General features: G+C 39.2%; 1 protein-coding gene across 7 annotated transcripts in view; it reads left to right on the top strand.

Annotated features, from left to right (window-relative positions):
- SPIRE1 (spire type actin nucleation factor 1) overlaps positions 1-20270 on the top strand; it is a 180569-nt gene that overhangs the window by 15802 nt on the left and 144497 nt on the right. For 6 of the 7 annotated variants that reach the window (XR_002344986.1, XM_021096025.1, XM_021096030.1 and 3 more), the window contains exon 2: positions 9872-9906. Coding sequence is in view for 6 of the 7 variants with exons in the window: in XM_021096025.1 (XP_020951684.1) it covers positions 9872-9906 (35 nt within the window). In the remaining variant the exon portion in view is untranslated. Of the gene's footprint in view, positions 1-9871; positions 9907-14031; positions 14293-20270 lie in introns of those variants that run through there. The other variant, XM_021096029.1, reaches the window with a different exon arrangement.

The following is a 20270-nucleotide window of genomic DNA, read 5'->3' on the forward strand; positions in this document are numbered from 1 at the left end:
GACCCCAAGCCTGGGAACCTCCATATGCTGTGAGTGCGGCCCTAAAAAGACAAAAACAGATAATAAAAAAATTGTCTAATGATAGTTGCTCCTCGATTCTGACTGCTTTTGCAATTAACAGTTATTCTGATTCTATTTGCGTTGAAAGAATTTAGGGTTTTACTTACAGGTATAATAAAAATAACCCTTACTGTATATAACTTAATTAGCTGAATATGTGTGCCTAGGTAGTTTTTATAGTTTAAATTGGATATACCCAATCTTTTTTCTTTTTTAGGGCCACACCCGTGGCATATGGAGGTTCCCAGTCTAGGGGTCGAATTGGAGCTGCAGCTGCCAGCCCACGTCATAGCCACAGCAATGCCAGATCTGAGCTGCATCTGTGACCTACACCACAGCTCACAGCAACGCTGGATCCTTAACCCACTGAGGGATTGAACTTGCGTCCTCATGGATACTAGTCAGATTCATTTCTACTGAGCCATGACGGGAACTCCAGATATACCCAATCTTTTTTTTTTTTTTTCTTTTTCCCCTGTCTTTTTTAGGGCCCCACCCAGGCCATATGGAGGTTCCCAGGCTAGGGGTCCAGTCAGAGCTGTAGCCGCTGGCCTGTACCACAGCCACAGCAACGCCAGATCCGAGCCACGTCTGTGACCTACACCACAGCTCATGGCAACGCCAGATCCTTAACCCACTGAGCGAAGCCAGGGATTGAACCTACAACCTCATGGTTCCTAGTTGGATTTGTTTCTGCTGCACCACGATGGGAACTCCTTTTTTTTTTTTTTTTTTTTTTTCAGATATGCCCAATCTTGATAGAGAATAAATAACATATTTGGGCAAGTGGATATGGATGTTGGTTATGGTACTGTGTCTAAAGAAGCTTGAGTTTGAGAATAGAAGTACTTGAGCTCCCTCTGACAGAGTTCCTCTTGGCAAGATCAGAGGCAACAGCAGAGAGGAGATTCTAAGGAGAATACACAGGGTGTGTATGAAATGCAAGAAAACCAGATTTCTTCAGTTGATAGGAAATAGGAGAACATTTGGGATTGGCAGTTGCTATCTCTTTGTTCTTGAAAAAAGTGATAAAGTGCTGTGATCTCAGTGTATTTTTTAGGTCTCATGAAATTTAGGTAACTAATGTTTAAATTGATATCACTAGGGTAATTTGTTTAAAACCTAAATCCACACTGTACATAAAAAGAACTACAACTTCCATCATCACATCCCAACACAGGAGTGTCAGAAATGCAGCCTCTGCACTGCCCCTCCCTTCTGTCCCCATGGAAACATTGCTGAAGGGTCATAGGCTCCTCCCACCTCATGCTTGCCCTTAGAACTCTTCTGAAGATAGCATCCTAGACAGCCATGGCCACTCGATTACAATCTGCACAGGAGGAGAGTCTGCATAGGTACTTGCTATGCAACCTTTGAGTGTTGCTGAATTACATGAAGTAGACAAAGATAATTGAGTTTTGTTGAAAAAAGTTATGCTGATAATGAAGTAATTATTTATCAGTGGAAAATACTTGATATTTGTTCTGTGAGATAATAGAAAGTTTAAGTTTGCTGAATAGAAAGAAAAAATAACACTAATAATTAACAAAACACATTATTAGAACTTTCATTTCAGAACTAGCTCAGTTATATTCTGGTTACTCTAGAACAAAGGAATAGGTTGGGAGGGTTTGTAGTCTGGATCAAATTTCCACCTAGATTTGGGAGGTGTTGTGGTGGAGGAGGGACAGAAATCAGGGGTGTTAGTTCTGTGAAGTGGTCAGCTGGGTTCGCTCATTGGATGAACATGTAGAGGCAGAAAGGGAGGCGGGGGCTGTGCTGGGGTTGTTAAGTCCAAGGGTGGATTGTTCCTAGGAAGGCAACTAGCAGTAGTAAGTCAAGGCTTGCTTGCTTTTTTTTTTTTTTTTTTTTTTTTTTTTTAATATAAAGAATCTAGGATACAAAGTACAGTACAGAGTAAGTTAAAATTAAGGCAGGAGTTCCTGTCATGGCTCAACGTTTATCGAACCTAACTAGCATCCATGAGGATGTGGGTTCAATCCCTGGTCTTGCTCAGTGAGTTAAGGATCCGGCGTTGCCATGAACTGTGGTGTAGGTTGCAGACATGGCTCAGATCCGATGTTGCTGTTGCTATGGCTGTGGCGTAGTCTGGCGGCTACAGCTCCGATTGGACCCTTAGCCTCGGAAGCTCCATATGATGCAGGTGTGGCCCTAAAAAAAGATAAAAAGACCAAAAAAAAAAAAAAAATGGAGTTCCCGTTGTGGCGCAGCGGAAACGAATCTGACTAGGAACCATGAGGTTGCAGGTTCATTCCCTGGCCTCACTCAGTGGGTTAAGGATCTGGCGTTGCCATGAGCTCTGGTGTAGGCAAGTAGCAACAGCTGCAATTTGATCCCTAGTCTGGGAACCTCCGTATGCGGGTGCGGCACTAAAGAGATAAAAGACAAAAAAAAAAAAAAAATTAAGGCAGAAGTTCCCACTGTTCAGAATTGTGATAAACTTGAGATTTATGGGAAAGGCTACTTGAGGCTGAAGGTTCTAGAATCAGAGTCTGCTGATGGGGGTCAGATGATCTCAAAGAAGGGGAGTCAGATTCTGGGGAGAACCCGTCACACAGACAAATTGTCCATGAATGAAGAGAGAATAATGAATGCATTGTAGCATAAGTGGTATTAAGATGAAAAATTATGTTCCTCATGAGGGCTGGGGTCAAAATCAAGTCTGAGAGCAGCACTGGTTATACAAGGAAGCATACCTTGCAGCTCTCCAGGGCTTCCTGACACATCTGTACTGTGCTTCTCATTTGATGGTGTCTGGGGTGACAGGACAGTCCCAGAGAGAATGACGCACAGGGCACAAGAGAGCAGAGTACAATGGTTAAGAGCAAGGACTGCAGGCCAGGCTTTTGGGGTTGAATTCCAGATGGGCTGTTGGCTGTATTTAAGGCCTCTGCTCTTCATCTCCCGTTTGTAAGGTAGAGGTTAATAATTGTACCTGTCATAGGGTTGTTGTGAGGCTCAGAAGTAATAAAGTGAACTGCTTGGCCTGTCGCCTGTCACACAGTAAGGACCTAGTAAATGTCAACTCTGTTACCATTTAAGTCTTTGAAGCCTTCTTTCCAGGGAGAAAATAAGTCAAAAAGACTCTCTTATTCCAAACCCAAAAAATGTAGTCAGCACACTGCTTGACCCTCAAATATACAGTAGGTGTTCAATAAATATTTATTGAAGGAATGAGGAGGGCAGAAGTAAGCTGGCAAGATGGTGGATATACCTATTGATATTGCTCCATTTCAGCATAAAAAAGAACAGACAGACCTAAACACTGGCCAGGGTGTGATCACATAGGAGAAAATTGGAGAATAATTCTCAGAACTATTTATTTGTCCTAGAAATTCCAGAGATTCTATGTCTTTTTGGTGGGCACAGTTTCTCTTTTGCAAATAAGCTAATTTGAATCGTATTAATTCTGTGATTGTGATAATTCAGCCATGTACTAAGGTTTCTATTCCAAAGACTAAAATACTACCTTAGTATAAAAGTATTACTCATTTTACATGAACATTGGTGAATTTTTTGAAATTGTGCCTTAATTTCCACCAAATAGATGTGTGGTTAATCACAACTTGTGATTCCATTGAGGAGAGGCCATTTCAGAAATTGTGCTGTGTGAACAGCCGAGGCTTTGTGGCTTTCTAAATGTGTTGTGTTCATTGGCACGTTCCCTCTGGTACCTTATTGAGCAGGCATACTGAGTGGGACATCTAATGATCAGCATTTGAGATTTAAAATGTCTGCTAAATGGAGTTCCCATCATGGTACAGCGGAAATGAATCCGACTAGGAACCATGAATATGCAGGTTGCATCCCTGGCCCTACTCAGTGGGTTAAGGATCTGGTGTTGCCGTGAGCTGTGGTGTAGGTTGCAGACATGGCTCGGATTTGGCGTTGCTGTGGCTCTGATGTAAGCCAGCAGCAACAGCTCTGATTAGATCCCTAGCCTGGGAACTTCCATACGCTGTGGGTGTGGCCCCCAAAAGACCTAAAAATAAATAAATAAAATGTCTGCTAAAGATGACAGTGTTCTTTAGGCGATGAGTTCTTTATGATGGACATTGCATTACTAGGGGTAGTGTGGTGTTTTAAAGCCATTCTTTGTCAATTTATAGGAAGACATTAGTTTTTCTATTTTCTGTGTCTATTTACTAGACATGAGAGAACTTGTCTAGTAAATTTTAAGAGCATCAGCTATTTTAGAATGAGTTAAAAAGAAGGGTCTAAACCCAGCCTTGATTCTTGCAGCACTGTTGAAGTGCTTATTCCTTTTGAGAAGTACTGAACTGAATTTTTGGCTAGCTGGGCAAATCATCCCTCTTCCTAGTGTATGAGTACTTTGATAAGGTTGAAATATTTTGAAGCTTAATGTTTAAATACCATTTCATATATTTGCTTTTGTCTTATATCATCAAATAGATAATCTAGCCTTCTAATTAAACTCAACCTAATACAAATCAATAGAATCAATGTATCAGTAAAGTTACTTTTATTGAAAGAATTAATTTATTGCATTTAATAATTTGCAACCTGGTTAGGCCCACTATCAACTAAGGTTACTGGGATTGCAGAAAGTGAAGTCATAAGATTGTAGGTTTTAGAAGGGTTCCTTAGGTCTGGTTCTGTGCACAGAGGTGGCCATCTTTTGAAGAGAGCCTCAAAAGTTGTCAAATGAAAATTGTAAGTGCTGCACTGGCAGCTTCCAACTGTTAAATCAAGGGGTGCCTTTCCCCAGAAGCGTTAACATCCACGGTAGGTGCTGGGACACTGGCCCCTGCAAGTGGGAATGGAAGGGCAGGATGACAAAGCCACACTGATACTCATGAGCAGGTCAGAGCCTTGGGGTCTTCTCTTTGCGCTGTCATTTTGCACATGTGTTTGGCTCCTCAGACTCAGATTACTACTTTGTGGATGGGTGGCTTAGGCAAGGTCATTTCCAAGGTTCCTTTAAGCTCTTCTGTCATGTAATTGGGATTTTTTTGGTTCCTGGCTCAGAGTCGGGCCAGGGATTTGGATGACAGGGTAGTGCAGGTGGTCAGGCACTTCATACTTAACCACCTTTCCATATTTGCATGACTTAGTCACCAGTTCAGATAGAATAACTAAAAGTGATGCATGTTCTCACAGAAACTTTTGATGTTCTTACAGGAAAGCTTTTTTTTTTTTTTTTTGTCTTTTGTCTTTTTAGGGCCACACCCGAGGCATATGGAGGTTCCCAGGCTTGGGTCTAATCAGAGCTGTAGCTGCCGGCCTACACCACAGCCTCAGCAGTGCCGGATCCGAGCCGCCTCTGTGACTTACACTGCAGCTCAGGGCAATGCCGGATCCTTAACCCACTGAGCGAGGCCAGGGATCGAACATACAACCTCATGGTTCCTAGTAGGATTTGTTTCTGCTGTGCCACGACAGGAACTCCCAGGAAAGCATTTTCAGTTTTATAATAGAGATCATTGAGAAATTCTTACTTCATGGGACTTTGTACACTTTTGCTATCGCTCTATCATTCTTTGAGTCTTTCATTACTTTTTTTTTTTGTATCTTACCATTTTTTAAATATATATATTTTATTATTTTTTTTAATAGTTATTTCCCCAATACAATTTTATTCTACTGTATAGCATGGTGACCCAGTTACACATACATGTATACATTCTATTTTCACACATTATCATGCTCCATCATAAGTGACTAGACATAGTTCCCAGTGCTACACAGCAGGATCTCATTGCTAATCCATTCCAAAGTTTGTATCTATTAACCCCAAGCTCCCCAACCACCCCCCTCCCTCCCCCTCCCCCTTGGCAACCACAAGTCTATTCTGTAAGTCCATGATTTTCTTTTTTGTGGAAAGGGTCATTTGTGCCTTATATTAGATTCCAGATATAAGTGATATCATATAAGATTTGTCTTTCTCTTTCTGACTTATTTCACTGAGTATGAGAGTCTCTAGTTCCATCCACGTTGCTGCAAATGGCATGCTTTTGTTCTTTTTTATGGCTGAGTAGTATTCCATTGTGTGTATGTACCACATCTTCCTAATCCAATCATTTGTCAGTGGACATTTAGATTGTTTCCATGTCTCGGCTATTGTGAATAGAGCTGCAATGAACATGCGGGTGCATATGTCTTTTTTAAGGAAAGGTTTGTCTGGATATATGCCCAGGAGTGGAATTGCTGGGTCGGGTCGTAGGATAGTTCTGTGTATAGATTTCTGAGATATCTCCATACTGATCTCCATAGTGGTTGTACCAGTTTACATTCCCATCAGCAGTGCAGGAGGGTTTCCTTTTTTCCACACCCGCTCCAGCATTTGTTATTTGTGGACTTATTAATGATGGCCATTCTGACTGGTGTGAGGTGGTATCTCATGGTAGTTTTGATTTGCATTGCTCTAATAATCAGTGATGTTGAGCATTTTTTCATGTGCTTGTTGGCCATCTGTAATCTTACTTGGAAAAATGTTCAGGTCTTTTGCCCACTTTTATTTATTTATTTATTTATTTTTGTCTTTTTGCCATTTCTTGGGCCGCTCCAGCGGCATATGGAGGTTTCCCAGGCTAGGGCTCCAATTGGAGCTGTAGCCACCGGCCTACGCCAGAGCCACAGCAACGCGGGATCCGAGCCACGTCTGCAACCTACACCACAGCTCACGGCAACGCCAAATCCTGAGCAAGGGCAGGGATCGAACCCGCAACCTCATGGTTCCTAGTCGGATTCGTTAACCACTGTGCCATGACGGGAACTCCTTGCCCACTTTTAAATTGGGTTGTTGGCTTTTTTGCTGTTGAGTTGTACAAGTTGCTTGCATATTCTAGAGATTAAGCCCTTGTTAGTTGCATCATTTGAAACTATTTTCTCCCATTCCGTAAGTTGTCTTTTTGTTTTCTATTTGGTTTCCTTTGCTGTGTAAAAGCTTGTCAGTTTGATTAGGTCCCACTGGTTTATTTTGCTTTTATTTCTGTTGTTTTGGGAGATTGATCTGAGAAAATATTCATAAGGTTGATGTCAGAGAATGTTTTGCCTATGTTCTCTTCCAGGAGTTTGATGGTGTCTTGTCTTATATTTAAGTCTTTAAGCCCTTTTGAGTTTTATTTTGTTACATGGTGTGAGGATGTGTTCTAGTTTCATTGATTGACATGCAGCTGTCCAGGTTTCTCAGCAATGCTTGCTGAAAAGACTATCTTTTTCCAATTTTATGTTCTTGCCTCCTTTGTCAAAGATTAATTGACCATAGGTGTCTGGGCTTATTTCTGGGTTTTCTATTCTATTCCATTGGTCTGTCTGTCTGTTTTGGTACCAGTACCACACTATCTTGATGACTGTGGCTTTGTAATATTGCCTGAAGTCTGGGAGATGTATGCTTCCTGCTTGGTTTTTGTTCTTCAGAATTGCTTTGGCGATTCTGGGTCTTTTGTGGTTCCATATAAATTTTTGGATTCTTTGTTGTAGTTCTGTGAAAAATGTCATGGGTAATTTGATAGGGATTGCATTGAATTTGTAGATTGCTTTGGGTAGTTTGGCCATTTTTACAATATTAATTTTTCCAACTCAGGAGCACCTTCATTGCTTTCTAGTGCGAAGAAATGTTCTAGCTCATCTTGTAATTCCTCTGTCCCAACCTTGATTTCAGCCAGTTTCCCAAGGAGTCCTGGTTCCTTTCAGGGGAATGGCTTGGGTGTGCCCCTGCAAACTGGGGTGCTGTTGCTTCTCCCTCCCAGAGCTGGGAAGTAGACGGTTTTCTGAAGCTCTGTATTATCTCTCCCACAGTTTTCTCTCCTCACGTTAGGTTTGTATATTCCTTTCCTTCCATCCGTGATTCCAAACGATATCACTGTATTTATTTCATTGCTCAGTGCTACAATATATACAAAATCATTCAAGAATTTTCAGGAGTTCCCATTGTGGCTCAGTAGAAATGAATCTGACTAGTATCTTTGAGGATGCAGGTTCGATCCCTGGCCTTGCTCTGCGGGTTAAGGATCCAGCGTTACCGTGAGCTGTGGTGTAGGTTGGAGATGTGGCTCGGATCTGGCGTTGCTGTGGCTGTGGCGTATGCCAGTGGCTACTGCTCCAATTCAGCTCTTAGCCTGGGAGCCTCCATATGCTGCGGCCCTAAAAAGCAAAAAAAAAAAAAAAAAAAAAAAAAAAGATTTTTTTCATCAACACTATTACCAACAATAAACCTACTACATAAAGTTCTGTATTTCTTTGTAATTCCCTTTACCCTGAGAATACATCATACCAAAAATGAATGTCCACCAAAAATGAATATCCATGTGCTCTCAAAGAGGTGACTCTCTGTTGTAGCTTAATACTGTATTTCCCCTCCTTTCTTCCTCCTGTGCAGAGTAGAGCCTCTGTGTTTGCTGAGAGGTATTTGGTGACTTCTTTGAGCTGTTCCTTTCCACAGTATATTCCTAAGTTAAATTAATTACCATTTCTCGTAGGAGTCAGGTATAATTAATTTACCAAAAGCACTAATGTTCTGAGCAGTCATATATAAACAAAAAGATAACATATAATATTATATACATAACTATAATATATAATTTGATACAATAATATTATATAAATGTTATCAAACTGTAGCACATACTAAACATATATTAAACCCATTTTATCTATGTGTTCATATAATTTTTATTTGTTGCTTACCTGTCTTTTTAAATTTACAGAACCCAAGGTTTCTTATTTTCTGGTCTCAGTTTCAGCCAGTGTTTCACATTAGGATCATTAGGTCATCAGAAATTGTGGGTTTCAACTTTATTTTTCATCTTAAGAGTTGAGAGGCATATAAAAACATTATTTAGGATTTTTTTGGTGGCATCATTGTAGACTTTAAGGTATATATTTGTAGTTAAGCATTAAATCACAGACTGACTGATGGGCCAACCCCTGTGGAGTAGGTATGGGAGTACTCGGCTGGGAGAGGAAGTTAGGAGGAAAGATAGTTTTGGGTGGAAGGAAAGAGGTGGAGATAAATGTATATTTGAACTTAGAACAAATAAGATTTAAGAAGTGTAGACTGGGGAAATTAAATTTTTTAGTATTTAATATAAATATCGTTTCTGTTAAAACTAATAAATGATTTTCCTTTAAAATAGCTGTTTTTTTCTGAATTTAAAAAGTATGTTTTAATCACCCAAATTGACAGAGATCTGTAACTGTGCACTTCCTTTGGTGTTGTATCTCAGTAATGGAAAGAGAACATTACTGTTGGTGCAGCCAAATAAATGTTCAGCCTGCTTATTCTGAAGATGAGTCTCTGTTCGGAGAGTTACTAAATTAATTCTGTGGTGGTATCTGTTCATTTATTAAAGAAAAACACTCTTCATAGATTCAAATAAATAGGAATTTGAAACATTTTTGCTTTCATTGAAATGATCCTGTACCTTTAAACTGGAAATGTTTGGGGAAGAGCCCAAGAGTCTTTTAAATACTTTTTAAGGCATTTCGAAGTATTTTAAATGCCTTTGAAGTATTTAAAAAGAACAAGTATTTTTATTTTATTTTCATTTATTTATATATAATGCATATTAAATATATGTGTGTTTTACATCTTATTACAGTTAAGTATAATTCTTTCCATCTTTTTCTTTTGAATTTTTTTTATGGGTTTATTTAATCTTGAATCTTTAAGCAGGACCTTCTAGAATATTTGGTCATTCTAGAAACTTCTATTTGCATAGATTTTCAAAGATATATTTAAGCTATAGTCAGAATAGCTCAAATTTTTTTTTTTAATCTATGATAAGCCAAAATCCTCTGAAAGTAACTTTTTATATTTTTATTACAGGTAAATTGGGATATTCACATTGTACAGAAACAGAGGTAAGAGAAATGCTCAAATATTTCTTAGTAATGCAGCTTTGCAGTCCTATTTAGACAAACTTGAGTACTGAAATATCTCACTATGGGAGTTCCCTTGTGGTGCAGCAGATTAAGGATCTAGCCTTGTGAGTGCAGCCGTTTGGGTGCTGCTGTGGCACAGGTTTGATCCCTGGCCCTAGAACTTTCATTTGCCATTGGGCACAGCCAGAAAAAAAGAAATATCTTGCTATGGGTTTTTGGTCTTCTGATAAGGATGTGTTGAGAGAAAGTATATATATCTTTTATAGTTAGGAAGAGTAAAATGTGAAGAATTGCCATAATTTAAAAATGTCAAGGTGTGTTTTTTTTTTTTTTTGGTTTGTTGTTGTTGTTGTTGTTGTTGTTGTTTTCTCTTTGCCTTTTCTAGGGCCACTCCTGAGGCATATGGAGGTTCCCAGGCTAGGGGTCTCATCAGAGCTGTGGCCTCCAGCCAATGCCAGAGCCACAGCAACTCCGGATCCGAGCCGCGTCTGTGACCTCCACCACAGCTCATGGCAACGCTGGATCCTTAACCACCTGAGCAAGGCCAGGGATCAAACCTGCAGCCTCATGGTTCCTAGTTGGATTCGTTAACTAACCACTGAGGTGTGATGGGAACTCCAAGGTGTGTTATAAAGATATAAAGATTGGCTTAATTATAGTTGAAGAAATTTCCTGTGTTACTATCTGTGAAATGAAGTTAGCTAAGAACCCTTAATAAGAAATAATTTACATTCAGTTTTTAAATTCAATCTAGTGTGTCATAATAAATCATTTAAATGTGTTGGACTCATATGGAGTTGCCTCGGTATAGGAAAATATAGGGACTTTGAAAGTGTTTCAGTAATCTTAATGATGAATTAAATGCTTTGTCATTTATTTAAGTAGGTTTCTTTTCTTTTCTTTTTTTTTTTTTTTGTCTTTTTTTTAGGGCCCTACCTGTGGCATATGGAGGTTCCCAGGCTTGGGAAGGTTGAACTGGTGCTGTAGCTGCCAGGCTACACCACAGCCATAGCAATGCAGGATCTGAGCTGTGCCTGCGACCTATACCACAGCTCACGGCAATGCCGGGTCCTTAACCCACTGAGTGAGGCCAGACATTGAACCTGCATCCTCATGGATACTAGTCAGGTTCGTTATCGCTGAGCCACAACGGGAACTCCAGGTTTCTTTCTTTTTTTTTTGTCTTTTGTCTTTTGTCTTTTTAGGGCCACTCACATGGCATATGGAGGTTCCCAGGCCAGGGTGGAATCGGAGCTAGAGTTGCCAGCCTTCGCCACAGTCACAGCAACTTGGGATCTGAGCCACATCTGCGACCTACACCACAGCTCATGGCAATGCTTGATCCTTAACCTACTGAGCAAGGGCAGGGATCAAACCCATAACCTCATAGTTCCTAGTTGGATTCGTTTCTGCTGTGCCACGACAGGAACTCCCCGTTTCTTATTTTTTAATAAAGGTCTTTTGGTAATGGTAGTACCTAATTAAGGATTTAAGAAGTTATTTTTCTAATTTTATAATATATCTGTGTGTTGATGTTGGTTTTATTAAATTTTAATTGTTTTTTAAGTAAAAATGCAAACTTCCTAAGAGATTATATTGTGTAATAAAGAAGCTAAGATTTATTCTTTTTGACATTTAGAATTTAGTCAACTCTTTTTTGTATTTTCTATTCAACTTTGGGAGTGGAGATTATTTTTTCCAAATTAGCTGTAAAAATGGGCAAGAAGCTAATATTTTTATATTGTGAGCATTTTTGATGTATTGTTCAGTATGATATAAAGGAGTAGGATTTGAGTCCAAAAATATAAATTTTGTCTGTAGTTTCTAGTGTGCATCTTTCTATGGATATGTAATTTTGAGCAAGTAATTTTTTCTCTAAGAACTCTGGCTCTCTTATTTATAAAATGTTAAGGTAATCTCTACCTCATGGGTGGTGAAATTTTAAAGAGATAATATGGCTGCAAATATTTTATAAACTCTGAAGACACTGTTGTCTATATCACAATGATACAAATGTCATCAGCATTCACCTGCATTTAGGTAATGAAATGTGAGGATTTTACATACAAGGCATAGTTGAAAGTCTCATTCTTATTACTATGTTATGTTGCCATAAAATCAACATGGTTTTAACATTTTGTTTAGCACTTGCTATGTATAGGAATGTCACTTCATCTTATCTCCCAGGTGATAGCTTTTGTCCTGTGATCCATAATTTAGTCACCAAAAGAATTGGGATTTAAACAGAACTCTCTTTCAGAACTTTTTTTTTTGGTGTAACTATTTGAAGAGGGAAAAATCACGAGAAAATAAAAAGTTCAATCTCGTATTTAGTTTACAAAATGGGTTTGGGGTATTTTTTAGAGTAACAGTGCTTATTACCTCTGGAGAAGAGGCTGGGGTTGTGGGTGGTGATTTATCTGTTGTTTGGATTTTTTTGAAATGAGAGGTCTCTATATCACTTTGGTAATTGCAAGGGAGGGGCAGTAGAGGCAGTGGGAACTTTCTCAAGAAATTTGACTTGAGAGAAGGAGACAGTTTAAGTAGGAGGTTTTGTTTTGTTTTGTTATTGGGGTTGAGGAAGACAGTACATTTGGTGCCCATGGCACAGGGGCCGAGAGAAACCCGAGTCTGAGTGAGGTGATGGGTGGGTGTCTGGTGACACTAAAGTGACTCAACTAGAGATGGCCACAGCTAGAGCAGTGGTTTTCCAGGGTGGTGCCAGGGCTTTGGGGGTTCTTGACACCCTTTCACGCTCAAACTGTTTTCACAGTGATACTCAGACACTATTTGCCCTTTTACTCTCGCTGTCTCAGGAGTGTACACTGGTGCTTTCAGAGGCCATGTGGCGGCACGACCATAGCCGTCACAGCAGATTGACTGCAGAAGCAGAGTAGATGTCGCTGGCTTTTATTCAGGATGAACTTCAAGTGTTTTGCAAAAATGTAAAAGAGTACCACCCCCGCTCTATTTTGGTGAAGTTTTTGAGTGTTTCTTTCTATAAAAATGTTACTTAACACATACTAACATATTTAATATTATTTTTAAACAATTTAATTTGAATGATTCAAAATTTTCTGTTTTAATTTCTAAAACAGTAAATGTTTGATAGATTATAGCTCATATAAACAAATCTCCTTGGACTCCCTGGTAGTTTTTGAGTGTTTTAAGATTGGCCAGTTTGAGAACTGTTGGGCTGGGGCCCGGATAGCAGAGGTACTAACAGTGCAGTAGAATTGAGGGTTGAGAGAGGTAAAACCAGAGCTCCGAGGTGGACAGTGGAGGTTGAGGACATCGAGCTGCAGCAATGCCAGATCCTTGACTCACTGAGCAAGGCTAGGGATCCAACCTACATCCTCACCGAGACTAATCTAGTTGGAAGGTGTTGTTGGGCGGAGGCAGCTGGGGGGTTTTGTGCCTGAGCTCAGTTCATACTCCCTTCTCTCTCGCCTGATCTGAAAGGTGGGCTGTTGTGCACATAGAGCATTTAGCGCACAGCCTGGCTAATGAACACAGCGCCATGCAAGGCATTGAGTCAACTTTTATGGGATTTTGTACCTCAGGAATAGCATAATGTCTCTTAAAATCAGATATTTTACTTTATTTCTCACAGTTTGGAAAATTTTTATTCTTGTTTATGCTAGTATTTTCCAGCATTTGAACTCATGAAGGGAAATATTTCATATAATTTGTCTTAAAAGACAAGTAATGTTCCCTCTGTGGTGCAGTGGGTTAAGGATCCAGCGTTATTACAGCTGTGGTGTAGGTTGCATTTGCAGCTCAGATTCATTCTCTTTGGCCTAGGAACTTTTATATGCTAAAAAGCAAAAAAAAAAAAAAAAAAAAAAAGACAAGAAAAATTTTACTTTAGTAGACAATTTAATTTTTCCTACAACTTTGTTTCTCTGTTTTGAAGATATAATTTACTTACAGTAAAATTTTTTAAATTTTAATTTCTTAGGGCTGCAGCCATAGCATATGGAAGTTCCCAGGCTAGGAATCAAATCAGATTTGCAGCTGCCAGTCTGCACCGCAGCCACAGCAACACAGGATCCGATCTGCATCTTTGACTTACACTGCCCCTCATGACAATGCCGGATCCTTTAACCCACTGAGTGAGGTCAGATATTGAACGCGCGTCCTCAAAGATACTAGTTGGTTTCTTAAACCACTGAGCCACAGTGGGAATTCCACATACTAGTAAAATTTAACTTTTTTTAGTTACAGTTCTTCAAGTTTTGACAAATACCATCCTTACAATCAAGTTTCATCACCCCCTTACTCCCCCCCAACGCCCCAACCCCCTGGTCCCTGGCAATCGCTGATGTGTATTCGGTCCCTGTGCTTTTGAGGATGACATGTAATGTAAGTAGTGTGTTCCCTCCCTTGGCCTCCCCTCTAGGAATGGGTCACAGCTCAAACTGGTGATTTATAAACTCTTGAGTGACTGACCTGTATTTGTGGGGATTTGCCTGTCAAAGAAGCAGTCCCAGTCCACAGTTTAGGGGAACTTTCAAACCCAGTTTGCAAGTTTTCCAAACTGCCATTATTTAAATAGTTTTGTGGGTTATACTTTTATATTTGAAAAAAATGGCTAGTCACCTAACAATACTAAAACATATAAGATTTGAATTTTCAAGCGTCTTAATTGAGGCGTTTTCATTGTTTTTAGCTTTCCAAGTTAAATCACATTCTGTCTTCTATTAACCACACTTAATTATGTAGTACTCAAAGGTCCTTTACCTTTAGCAGGCAAAAAGGTTAAATGAGTAACCAGAACAATCCTGTTCTGTTCTCCTTGATGGATTTGCTGTATTTTAAGTGGAATTGGTTAAACCATTATATAAAATTAAATAACTTTTGTCAATACTTTAATCTTGATAGAGCTAGTTTATAAAAATTATAGTGTAATAGAAAAATTTAAGCTTTACTGAGGAAAACTATTAAAAAGATTCATGTTCACATCTTAGAAGTTCATATGTACCATGTAAAAATACCTACTCTGTTTCATTCCCACATGCATCTTTAAAAAGTAATTTAGAGTTTACCATATGCTGAGTACTGTAACAGATATTAACTAATTCAGGTCTCACAACAAAATTATGAAGTGGACATTACTATGTACATTTTAGAAATGAGAGCTAAAGTATGGAGAGGTTACGTAACTTGCCCAAAGCCATATAGCCAGTATGTTGCAGAACCACTTCTCTTCACCTTTCTTATGTTTGCTTTTATCCAGCCTTTATTTATCTGCAGTGTAAGGTATCTGCATAATGTTGATAATTAATTTTGTGCCCCATTTGGGATAATGGAACGGCGGCATGTCTCCTTATTCTCTTTCTGCCCTTCACCTTTGACTCTCTCAGGGCATTATGTAGCCAGGGAATACATTCCTGCCGGATGGAGACCAGGCTAAGGAGTGAAGGAATCCACGAGCCTTCAGCCCCATTGTTAGGTGATGTTGGGTCTGTACTGCAGTGGTTTGTAAATTAGTGAAGTTCTAAATTACTCAGAATGACTCAAGGATTATGCCATACCTGTGAACCTCCTGGGAAATCAGACCTAGAACTAGTCTACTTTGTGGGGGAACCCAACAATTTTGAGAATTGGCCAAGAAGTATATCAGAGTTAGTATTGGGACTTCATTCTGGTTATATACAGTTTTTGACACAAACTGGACTATGTGAAAAATTTTAATGTTTTCTAAGCGAGCTAAAATAAACTGCCAAAGATAGTATGTGGGTGTTCACTGCTTTAACACATCCATGTTATCTTTACTTAATTTAGCCCCCTGTACTTTGATTTCACCTCTGGCTCATGTAGACTCATGGCGTTAATTGGATGAGTAATCCCTCTTTTAATCAACATTTGATAGCCCTCAGTTAACTTCAGAAGTAACTAAAAAATTCTAACATGAAATAAGTATGTAATATTTTTCCCAAAAATTTTCATTGGTGCACAACTTTTGCTGCATAATGAGCCTGTTTTATATAATTGTGAAAATAGTATTTGATACCAAACTAAATAAATCCAGGAATAGCTGGCAGAAACAAAAAGGTGTTATTATCATATCTGTCTTTCATCAGAAGGTTTTGTCTTGCTGTAATGGTTAATAAATGGAATTGTATGACAGTAAGTTAAAATTATATGTGTTCTTAGGAAGAATTGAAAGTAAATTCAAATTAACTGCTGGTAACAACAGCATTTTCTTCTTGGACAGCTGGCTAAAAGGAACAGGAGTATACTCATATTCTACTTCCTGTCTTTTGGATTAAAGACTCCCAAACATTCTTGAATTTAAATGATCATTTGATTGACAAATTAATTTATATGGTCTGGAAATCACTGTGTCCTCAGAGTAAATCGTGTCTATGTTTGAGTTGTTATTTCTGCGTGTCAATTCTAGTAGAGGTTGTAGTGAGATGCTGATGATGTAATAATCTACCTAGATTTCCTGTATGATCAGAAGTGGACTGGGGACATCATGATAGTTCCTTTGACTTTCTCCTCCCTGCCCCCCTCTCTTCCATATTTCCTCTCTCTTTTCTCTCTGTCTCAGATAACATTTATGTCCAAAATAGCCGTTCTGCGGTACAGTCATAGGTGTCTTAAATACAGGGGACATTGTTTGACCATAGAACACAAAGTTTCTAACAAGCACTGTTCCTTTGTACAGGTTTTACTGTATTTGAAGTCCAGTGACAGTTATTCTGTATGTATGTTGGCAAAGGATTTCAGAGAACACAAATTATCTGGGAGTAAATATTTTATTGTTGAAGGAGCAGAAAGTTTACCTTTCAGGTAACTTAACACATTTCTATGTTCTTTATTATTTTTTTATTTTTTATTTATTTTATTTTATTTTTTGCTTTTTAGGGCTGCACCTATGGCATATGGAGATTCCCAGGCTAGGGGTTTAGTTGAAGCTACAGCTGCCAGGCTATGCCACAGCCACAGCAACGCCAGATCTGAGCTGCGTCAGATCTGAGCTGCGTCTACAACCTACACCACGTCTACAACCTAACTCACTGAGCGAGTTCAGGGATCAAACCCAAAACCTCATGGTTCCAAGTCGGATTCGTTTCCACTGCACCAAAACGGGAACTCCTCTACGTTCTTTAATATTAGAAATTTTGCCTAACAACTTGCTGTATCCGTGGGTTATATCAACTGCCTTAATAAATAGTTCAAATTTTAAGTGTTTTAAATAAAATAAAACTATTTTTTTGGCACAGATAATATAATACTGATAGGATCAGTGGGAACAGGCTACATATTTTTATTTACTTTTCAAAGTACTTTTATTCATTTGTAGAAATGATGTTTGCTTGTTGTAAAAATTAAATCACCACAGACAGAGAAGAAAGTAAAAATAGCTTCACACCCTTCTAGTTATAATGACTATTTAGAATATTCTAGACATCTCTTTCCAAATATGTATATAATAGAGTTGACTTATTCATTGATCATCTATTATATGCTACTCTTAGGGACACATTCATCTTTATGGAAATGACAAACTTGGCTTTAGGGAGTTAATAACTAGGCTGCTAGAAAGGATTTTGATATGGGGTGGAACTTTGCAGGCAGAAGGTCATTATAGTGAGGACGGAGAGCAAGCTGTTTTTGAACAGCAGGATATCAGCTTGGAGGGTGTGAGGGGGAGGTGTAGGAAATGCAGGGAGATAAGGTGTGCCAGGTCTTATAGGCTGTATTAAAGTTTGGATGTAAAAAAAGAAAAAGATTGGAGGTGGGTCCATTTTCTCTTCCAGGAAGAAGTATTTCTTTTTTTTTTTTTTTTTTTGTCTTCTTGCCATTTCTTGGGCCGCTCCTGAGGCATATGGACGTTCCCAGGCTAGGGGCTGAATTGGAGCTGTAGCCACCGGCCTACACCAGAGCCACAGCAGCGCGGGATCCGAGCCGCATCTGCAACCTACACCACAGCTCACGGCAATGCTGGATCGTTAACCCACTGAGCAAGGGCAGGGACCGAACCCGCAACCTCATGGTTCCTAGTCGGATTCATTAACCACTGCGCCATGACGGGAACTCCCGGAAGAAGTATTTCTTTCTGAAATTTTCTTCTATCTTATAGGGTCATTCTTCTGATATATATCTTTATTTGCTGTTTGCTTATAGTTTGGGGGGGATAGTATTTATGCATTCATATTTAATCAGTTAATGTATCATTTATTTAAATTTTTTTTTTGTAGTCACGTAAGTACAGTTGTATAAATGGGTTTGGGAATAGACCCAACTGACCTGTGGTGAGCATACAACTTCCTACCAGGTGACCTAAATGCACTGGTGACCTAAAGAGTAGCTAGCCTACTCCTGGCTAGTATTTGTCCTGGAGATCAGTCTGTATGGTCTTTAGAAGGACCAGAAGTGTGAGATGGGTGAGTAAGGTAGAGCGAGGCTGATGAAGAGAGCTTCTCCTGTTCAGTATGGTGTTTCTTGACATGTTTCCTCAATTTGGTAGAGATTTTACAGTATTTGGCAGCTATTGTAAGGCATTTAAAACATGGATAATAGTCAGATTCATTTTCGATGTGCCACAATGGGAACTCCCAAATTATGTAATTTCTTTTTTTTTCTTGCCTTTTCTAGGGCCACTCCCTCGGCACATGGAGGTTCCCAGGCTAGGGGTCCAATCGGAGCTGTAGCCGCTGATCTCCACCAGAGCCACAGCAATGTGGGATCTGAGCCGCGTCTGCAACCTACACCACAGCTCACGGCAACGCCGGATCCTTAACCCACTGAGCAAGACCAGGGATCGAACCCGCAACCTCATGGTTCCTAATCGGATTCATTAACCACTGAGCCATGACGGGAACTCCCGTGATTTCTTTTGATGATAGTGTTTCTTAATTTTTTGTGAGAGGTTTATTGAAATATAATTCACAAGCTTTATAAGTCAACCAACCATTTAACATGTGCAGTGCGTTGGTTTTTGGTATATATACAGAATTATGCAGCTATCACTACAATCACATTTAGAGCATTTTTGTCACCTCTAAATGAAATCTAGTACCCTTTTTCTATAATCCTCCATCCCCCTACTATCCCACTTCCACTTCAACCAAGAACTGATTTACTTTCTGTCTGTTTAGGTTGTCTATTTTGCACATTCCAAATAAATGAATCATAAAATGTGTTTTTTTGTGACTGATTTTTCACTTCATGTTTTCAGGCTTCATCTATTTAATAGAATCAATACTTCATTCCTTTTCCTTTTTTCAGGGCCGCACCCACGGCATATGAAAGTTCCTCAGCCAGGGATCAAATCTGAGCCACAGCTGTGGCAATGCTGGATCCTTTTAATCCACAGTGCCAGACTGGGGAATCGAACCTGAGCTGCTACAGAGACAATGGCAGATCCTTAACCCACTGTGCCACAGTGGGAACTCGCAATACTTCATTCCTTTTAATTTCTGAATAGTCAACTTTATGGATACACCATATTTCATTTCTACCCATTCATCAGTTGATGGACATTTGAGCATGTCCACCTCTTGCCCATTATGAATAAATGAATAATGTTCCTATAAACATTCCTGTGCAAGGTTTTGTGTGAACCTAAGTTTTCATTTTTCTTGGATATGTATACGGAAGCAGAATTGTTGAGTCAACTGGTAACTCTGTGTTTTAACTTTTGAGGAGCTGCCAAACTGTTTACCAAAGTAGGGTGACATCCCCACTAGCAGTGTATAAAAGTTTTGGATTTTCCACATCCTTGCCAATACCTGTTTTTATCTGATTTTTTTTTTTTTTTTTGGTCTTTTTAGGGTCTCACCCACCACATATGGAGGTTCCCAGGCTAGGGGTCGAATTGGAGCTGTAGCTGCTGGCCTACACCACAGCCACAGCAACATGAGATCCTTAACCCACTGAGTGAGGCCAGGGATTGAACCTCTGTCCTCATGGACGCTATTTGGGTTCGTTAACTGCTGAGCCACAATGGGAACTCTATTATCTGATTTTTTTATTCTAACCATCCTGGGGGGTGTGAAATGGCATATCATGGTTTTGATTTGGATTTCTCTGATGACTAAGAATGTTAAGCATGTTTTGATGTGCTTATTGGTTCTTTGTACTTCTTTGTATAAATTTTTTGTGGATCCTTTGCCCATTTTTAAAGTGTTCTTTTTATATTCTAGTCATGTCCCTTGTCAGATAAATGATTTGCAAATATTTTCTCCCATTCTGTGTTTTTTTCTTTTCATTTTCTTGATGGGTATCCTTTCAAGCACAAAAGCTTTTAATTTTGATGAAGTCCAAGCTGTTTTTTCTTTAGTTGCTGTTTGTTTTGGTAGTCTATCTAAGAATCCATTGCCAAATCC

Source organism: Sus scrofa, chromosome 6 (assembly GCF_000003025.6).
Source record: "Sus scrofa isolate TJ Tabasco breed Duroc chromosome 6, Sscrofa11.1, whole genome shotgun sequence".
NCBI classification, from domain to species: domain Eukaryota; kingdom Metazoa; phylum Chordata; class Mammalia; order Artiodactyla; family Suidae; genus Sus; species Sus scrofa.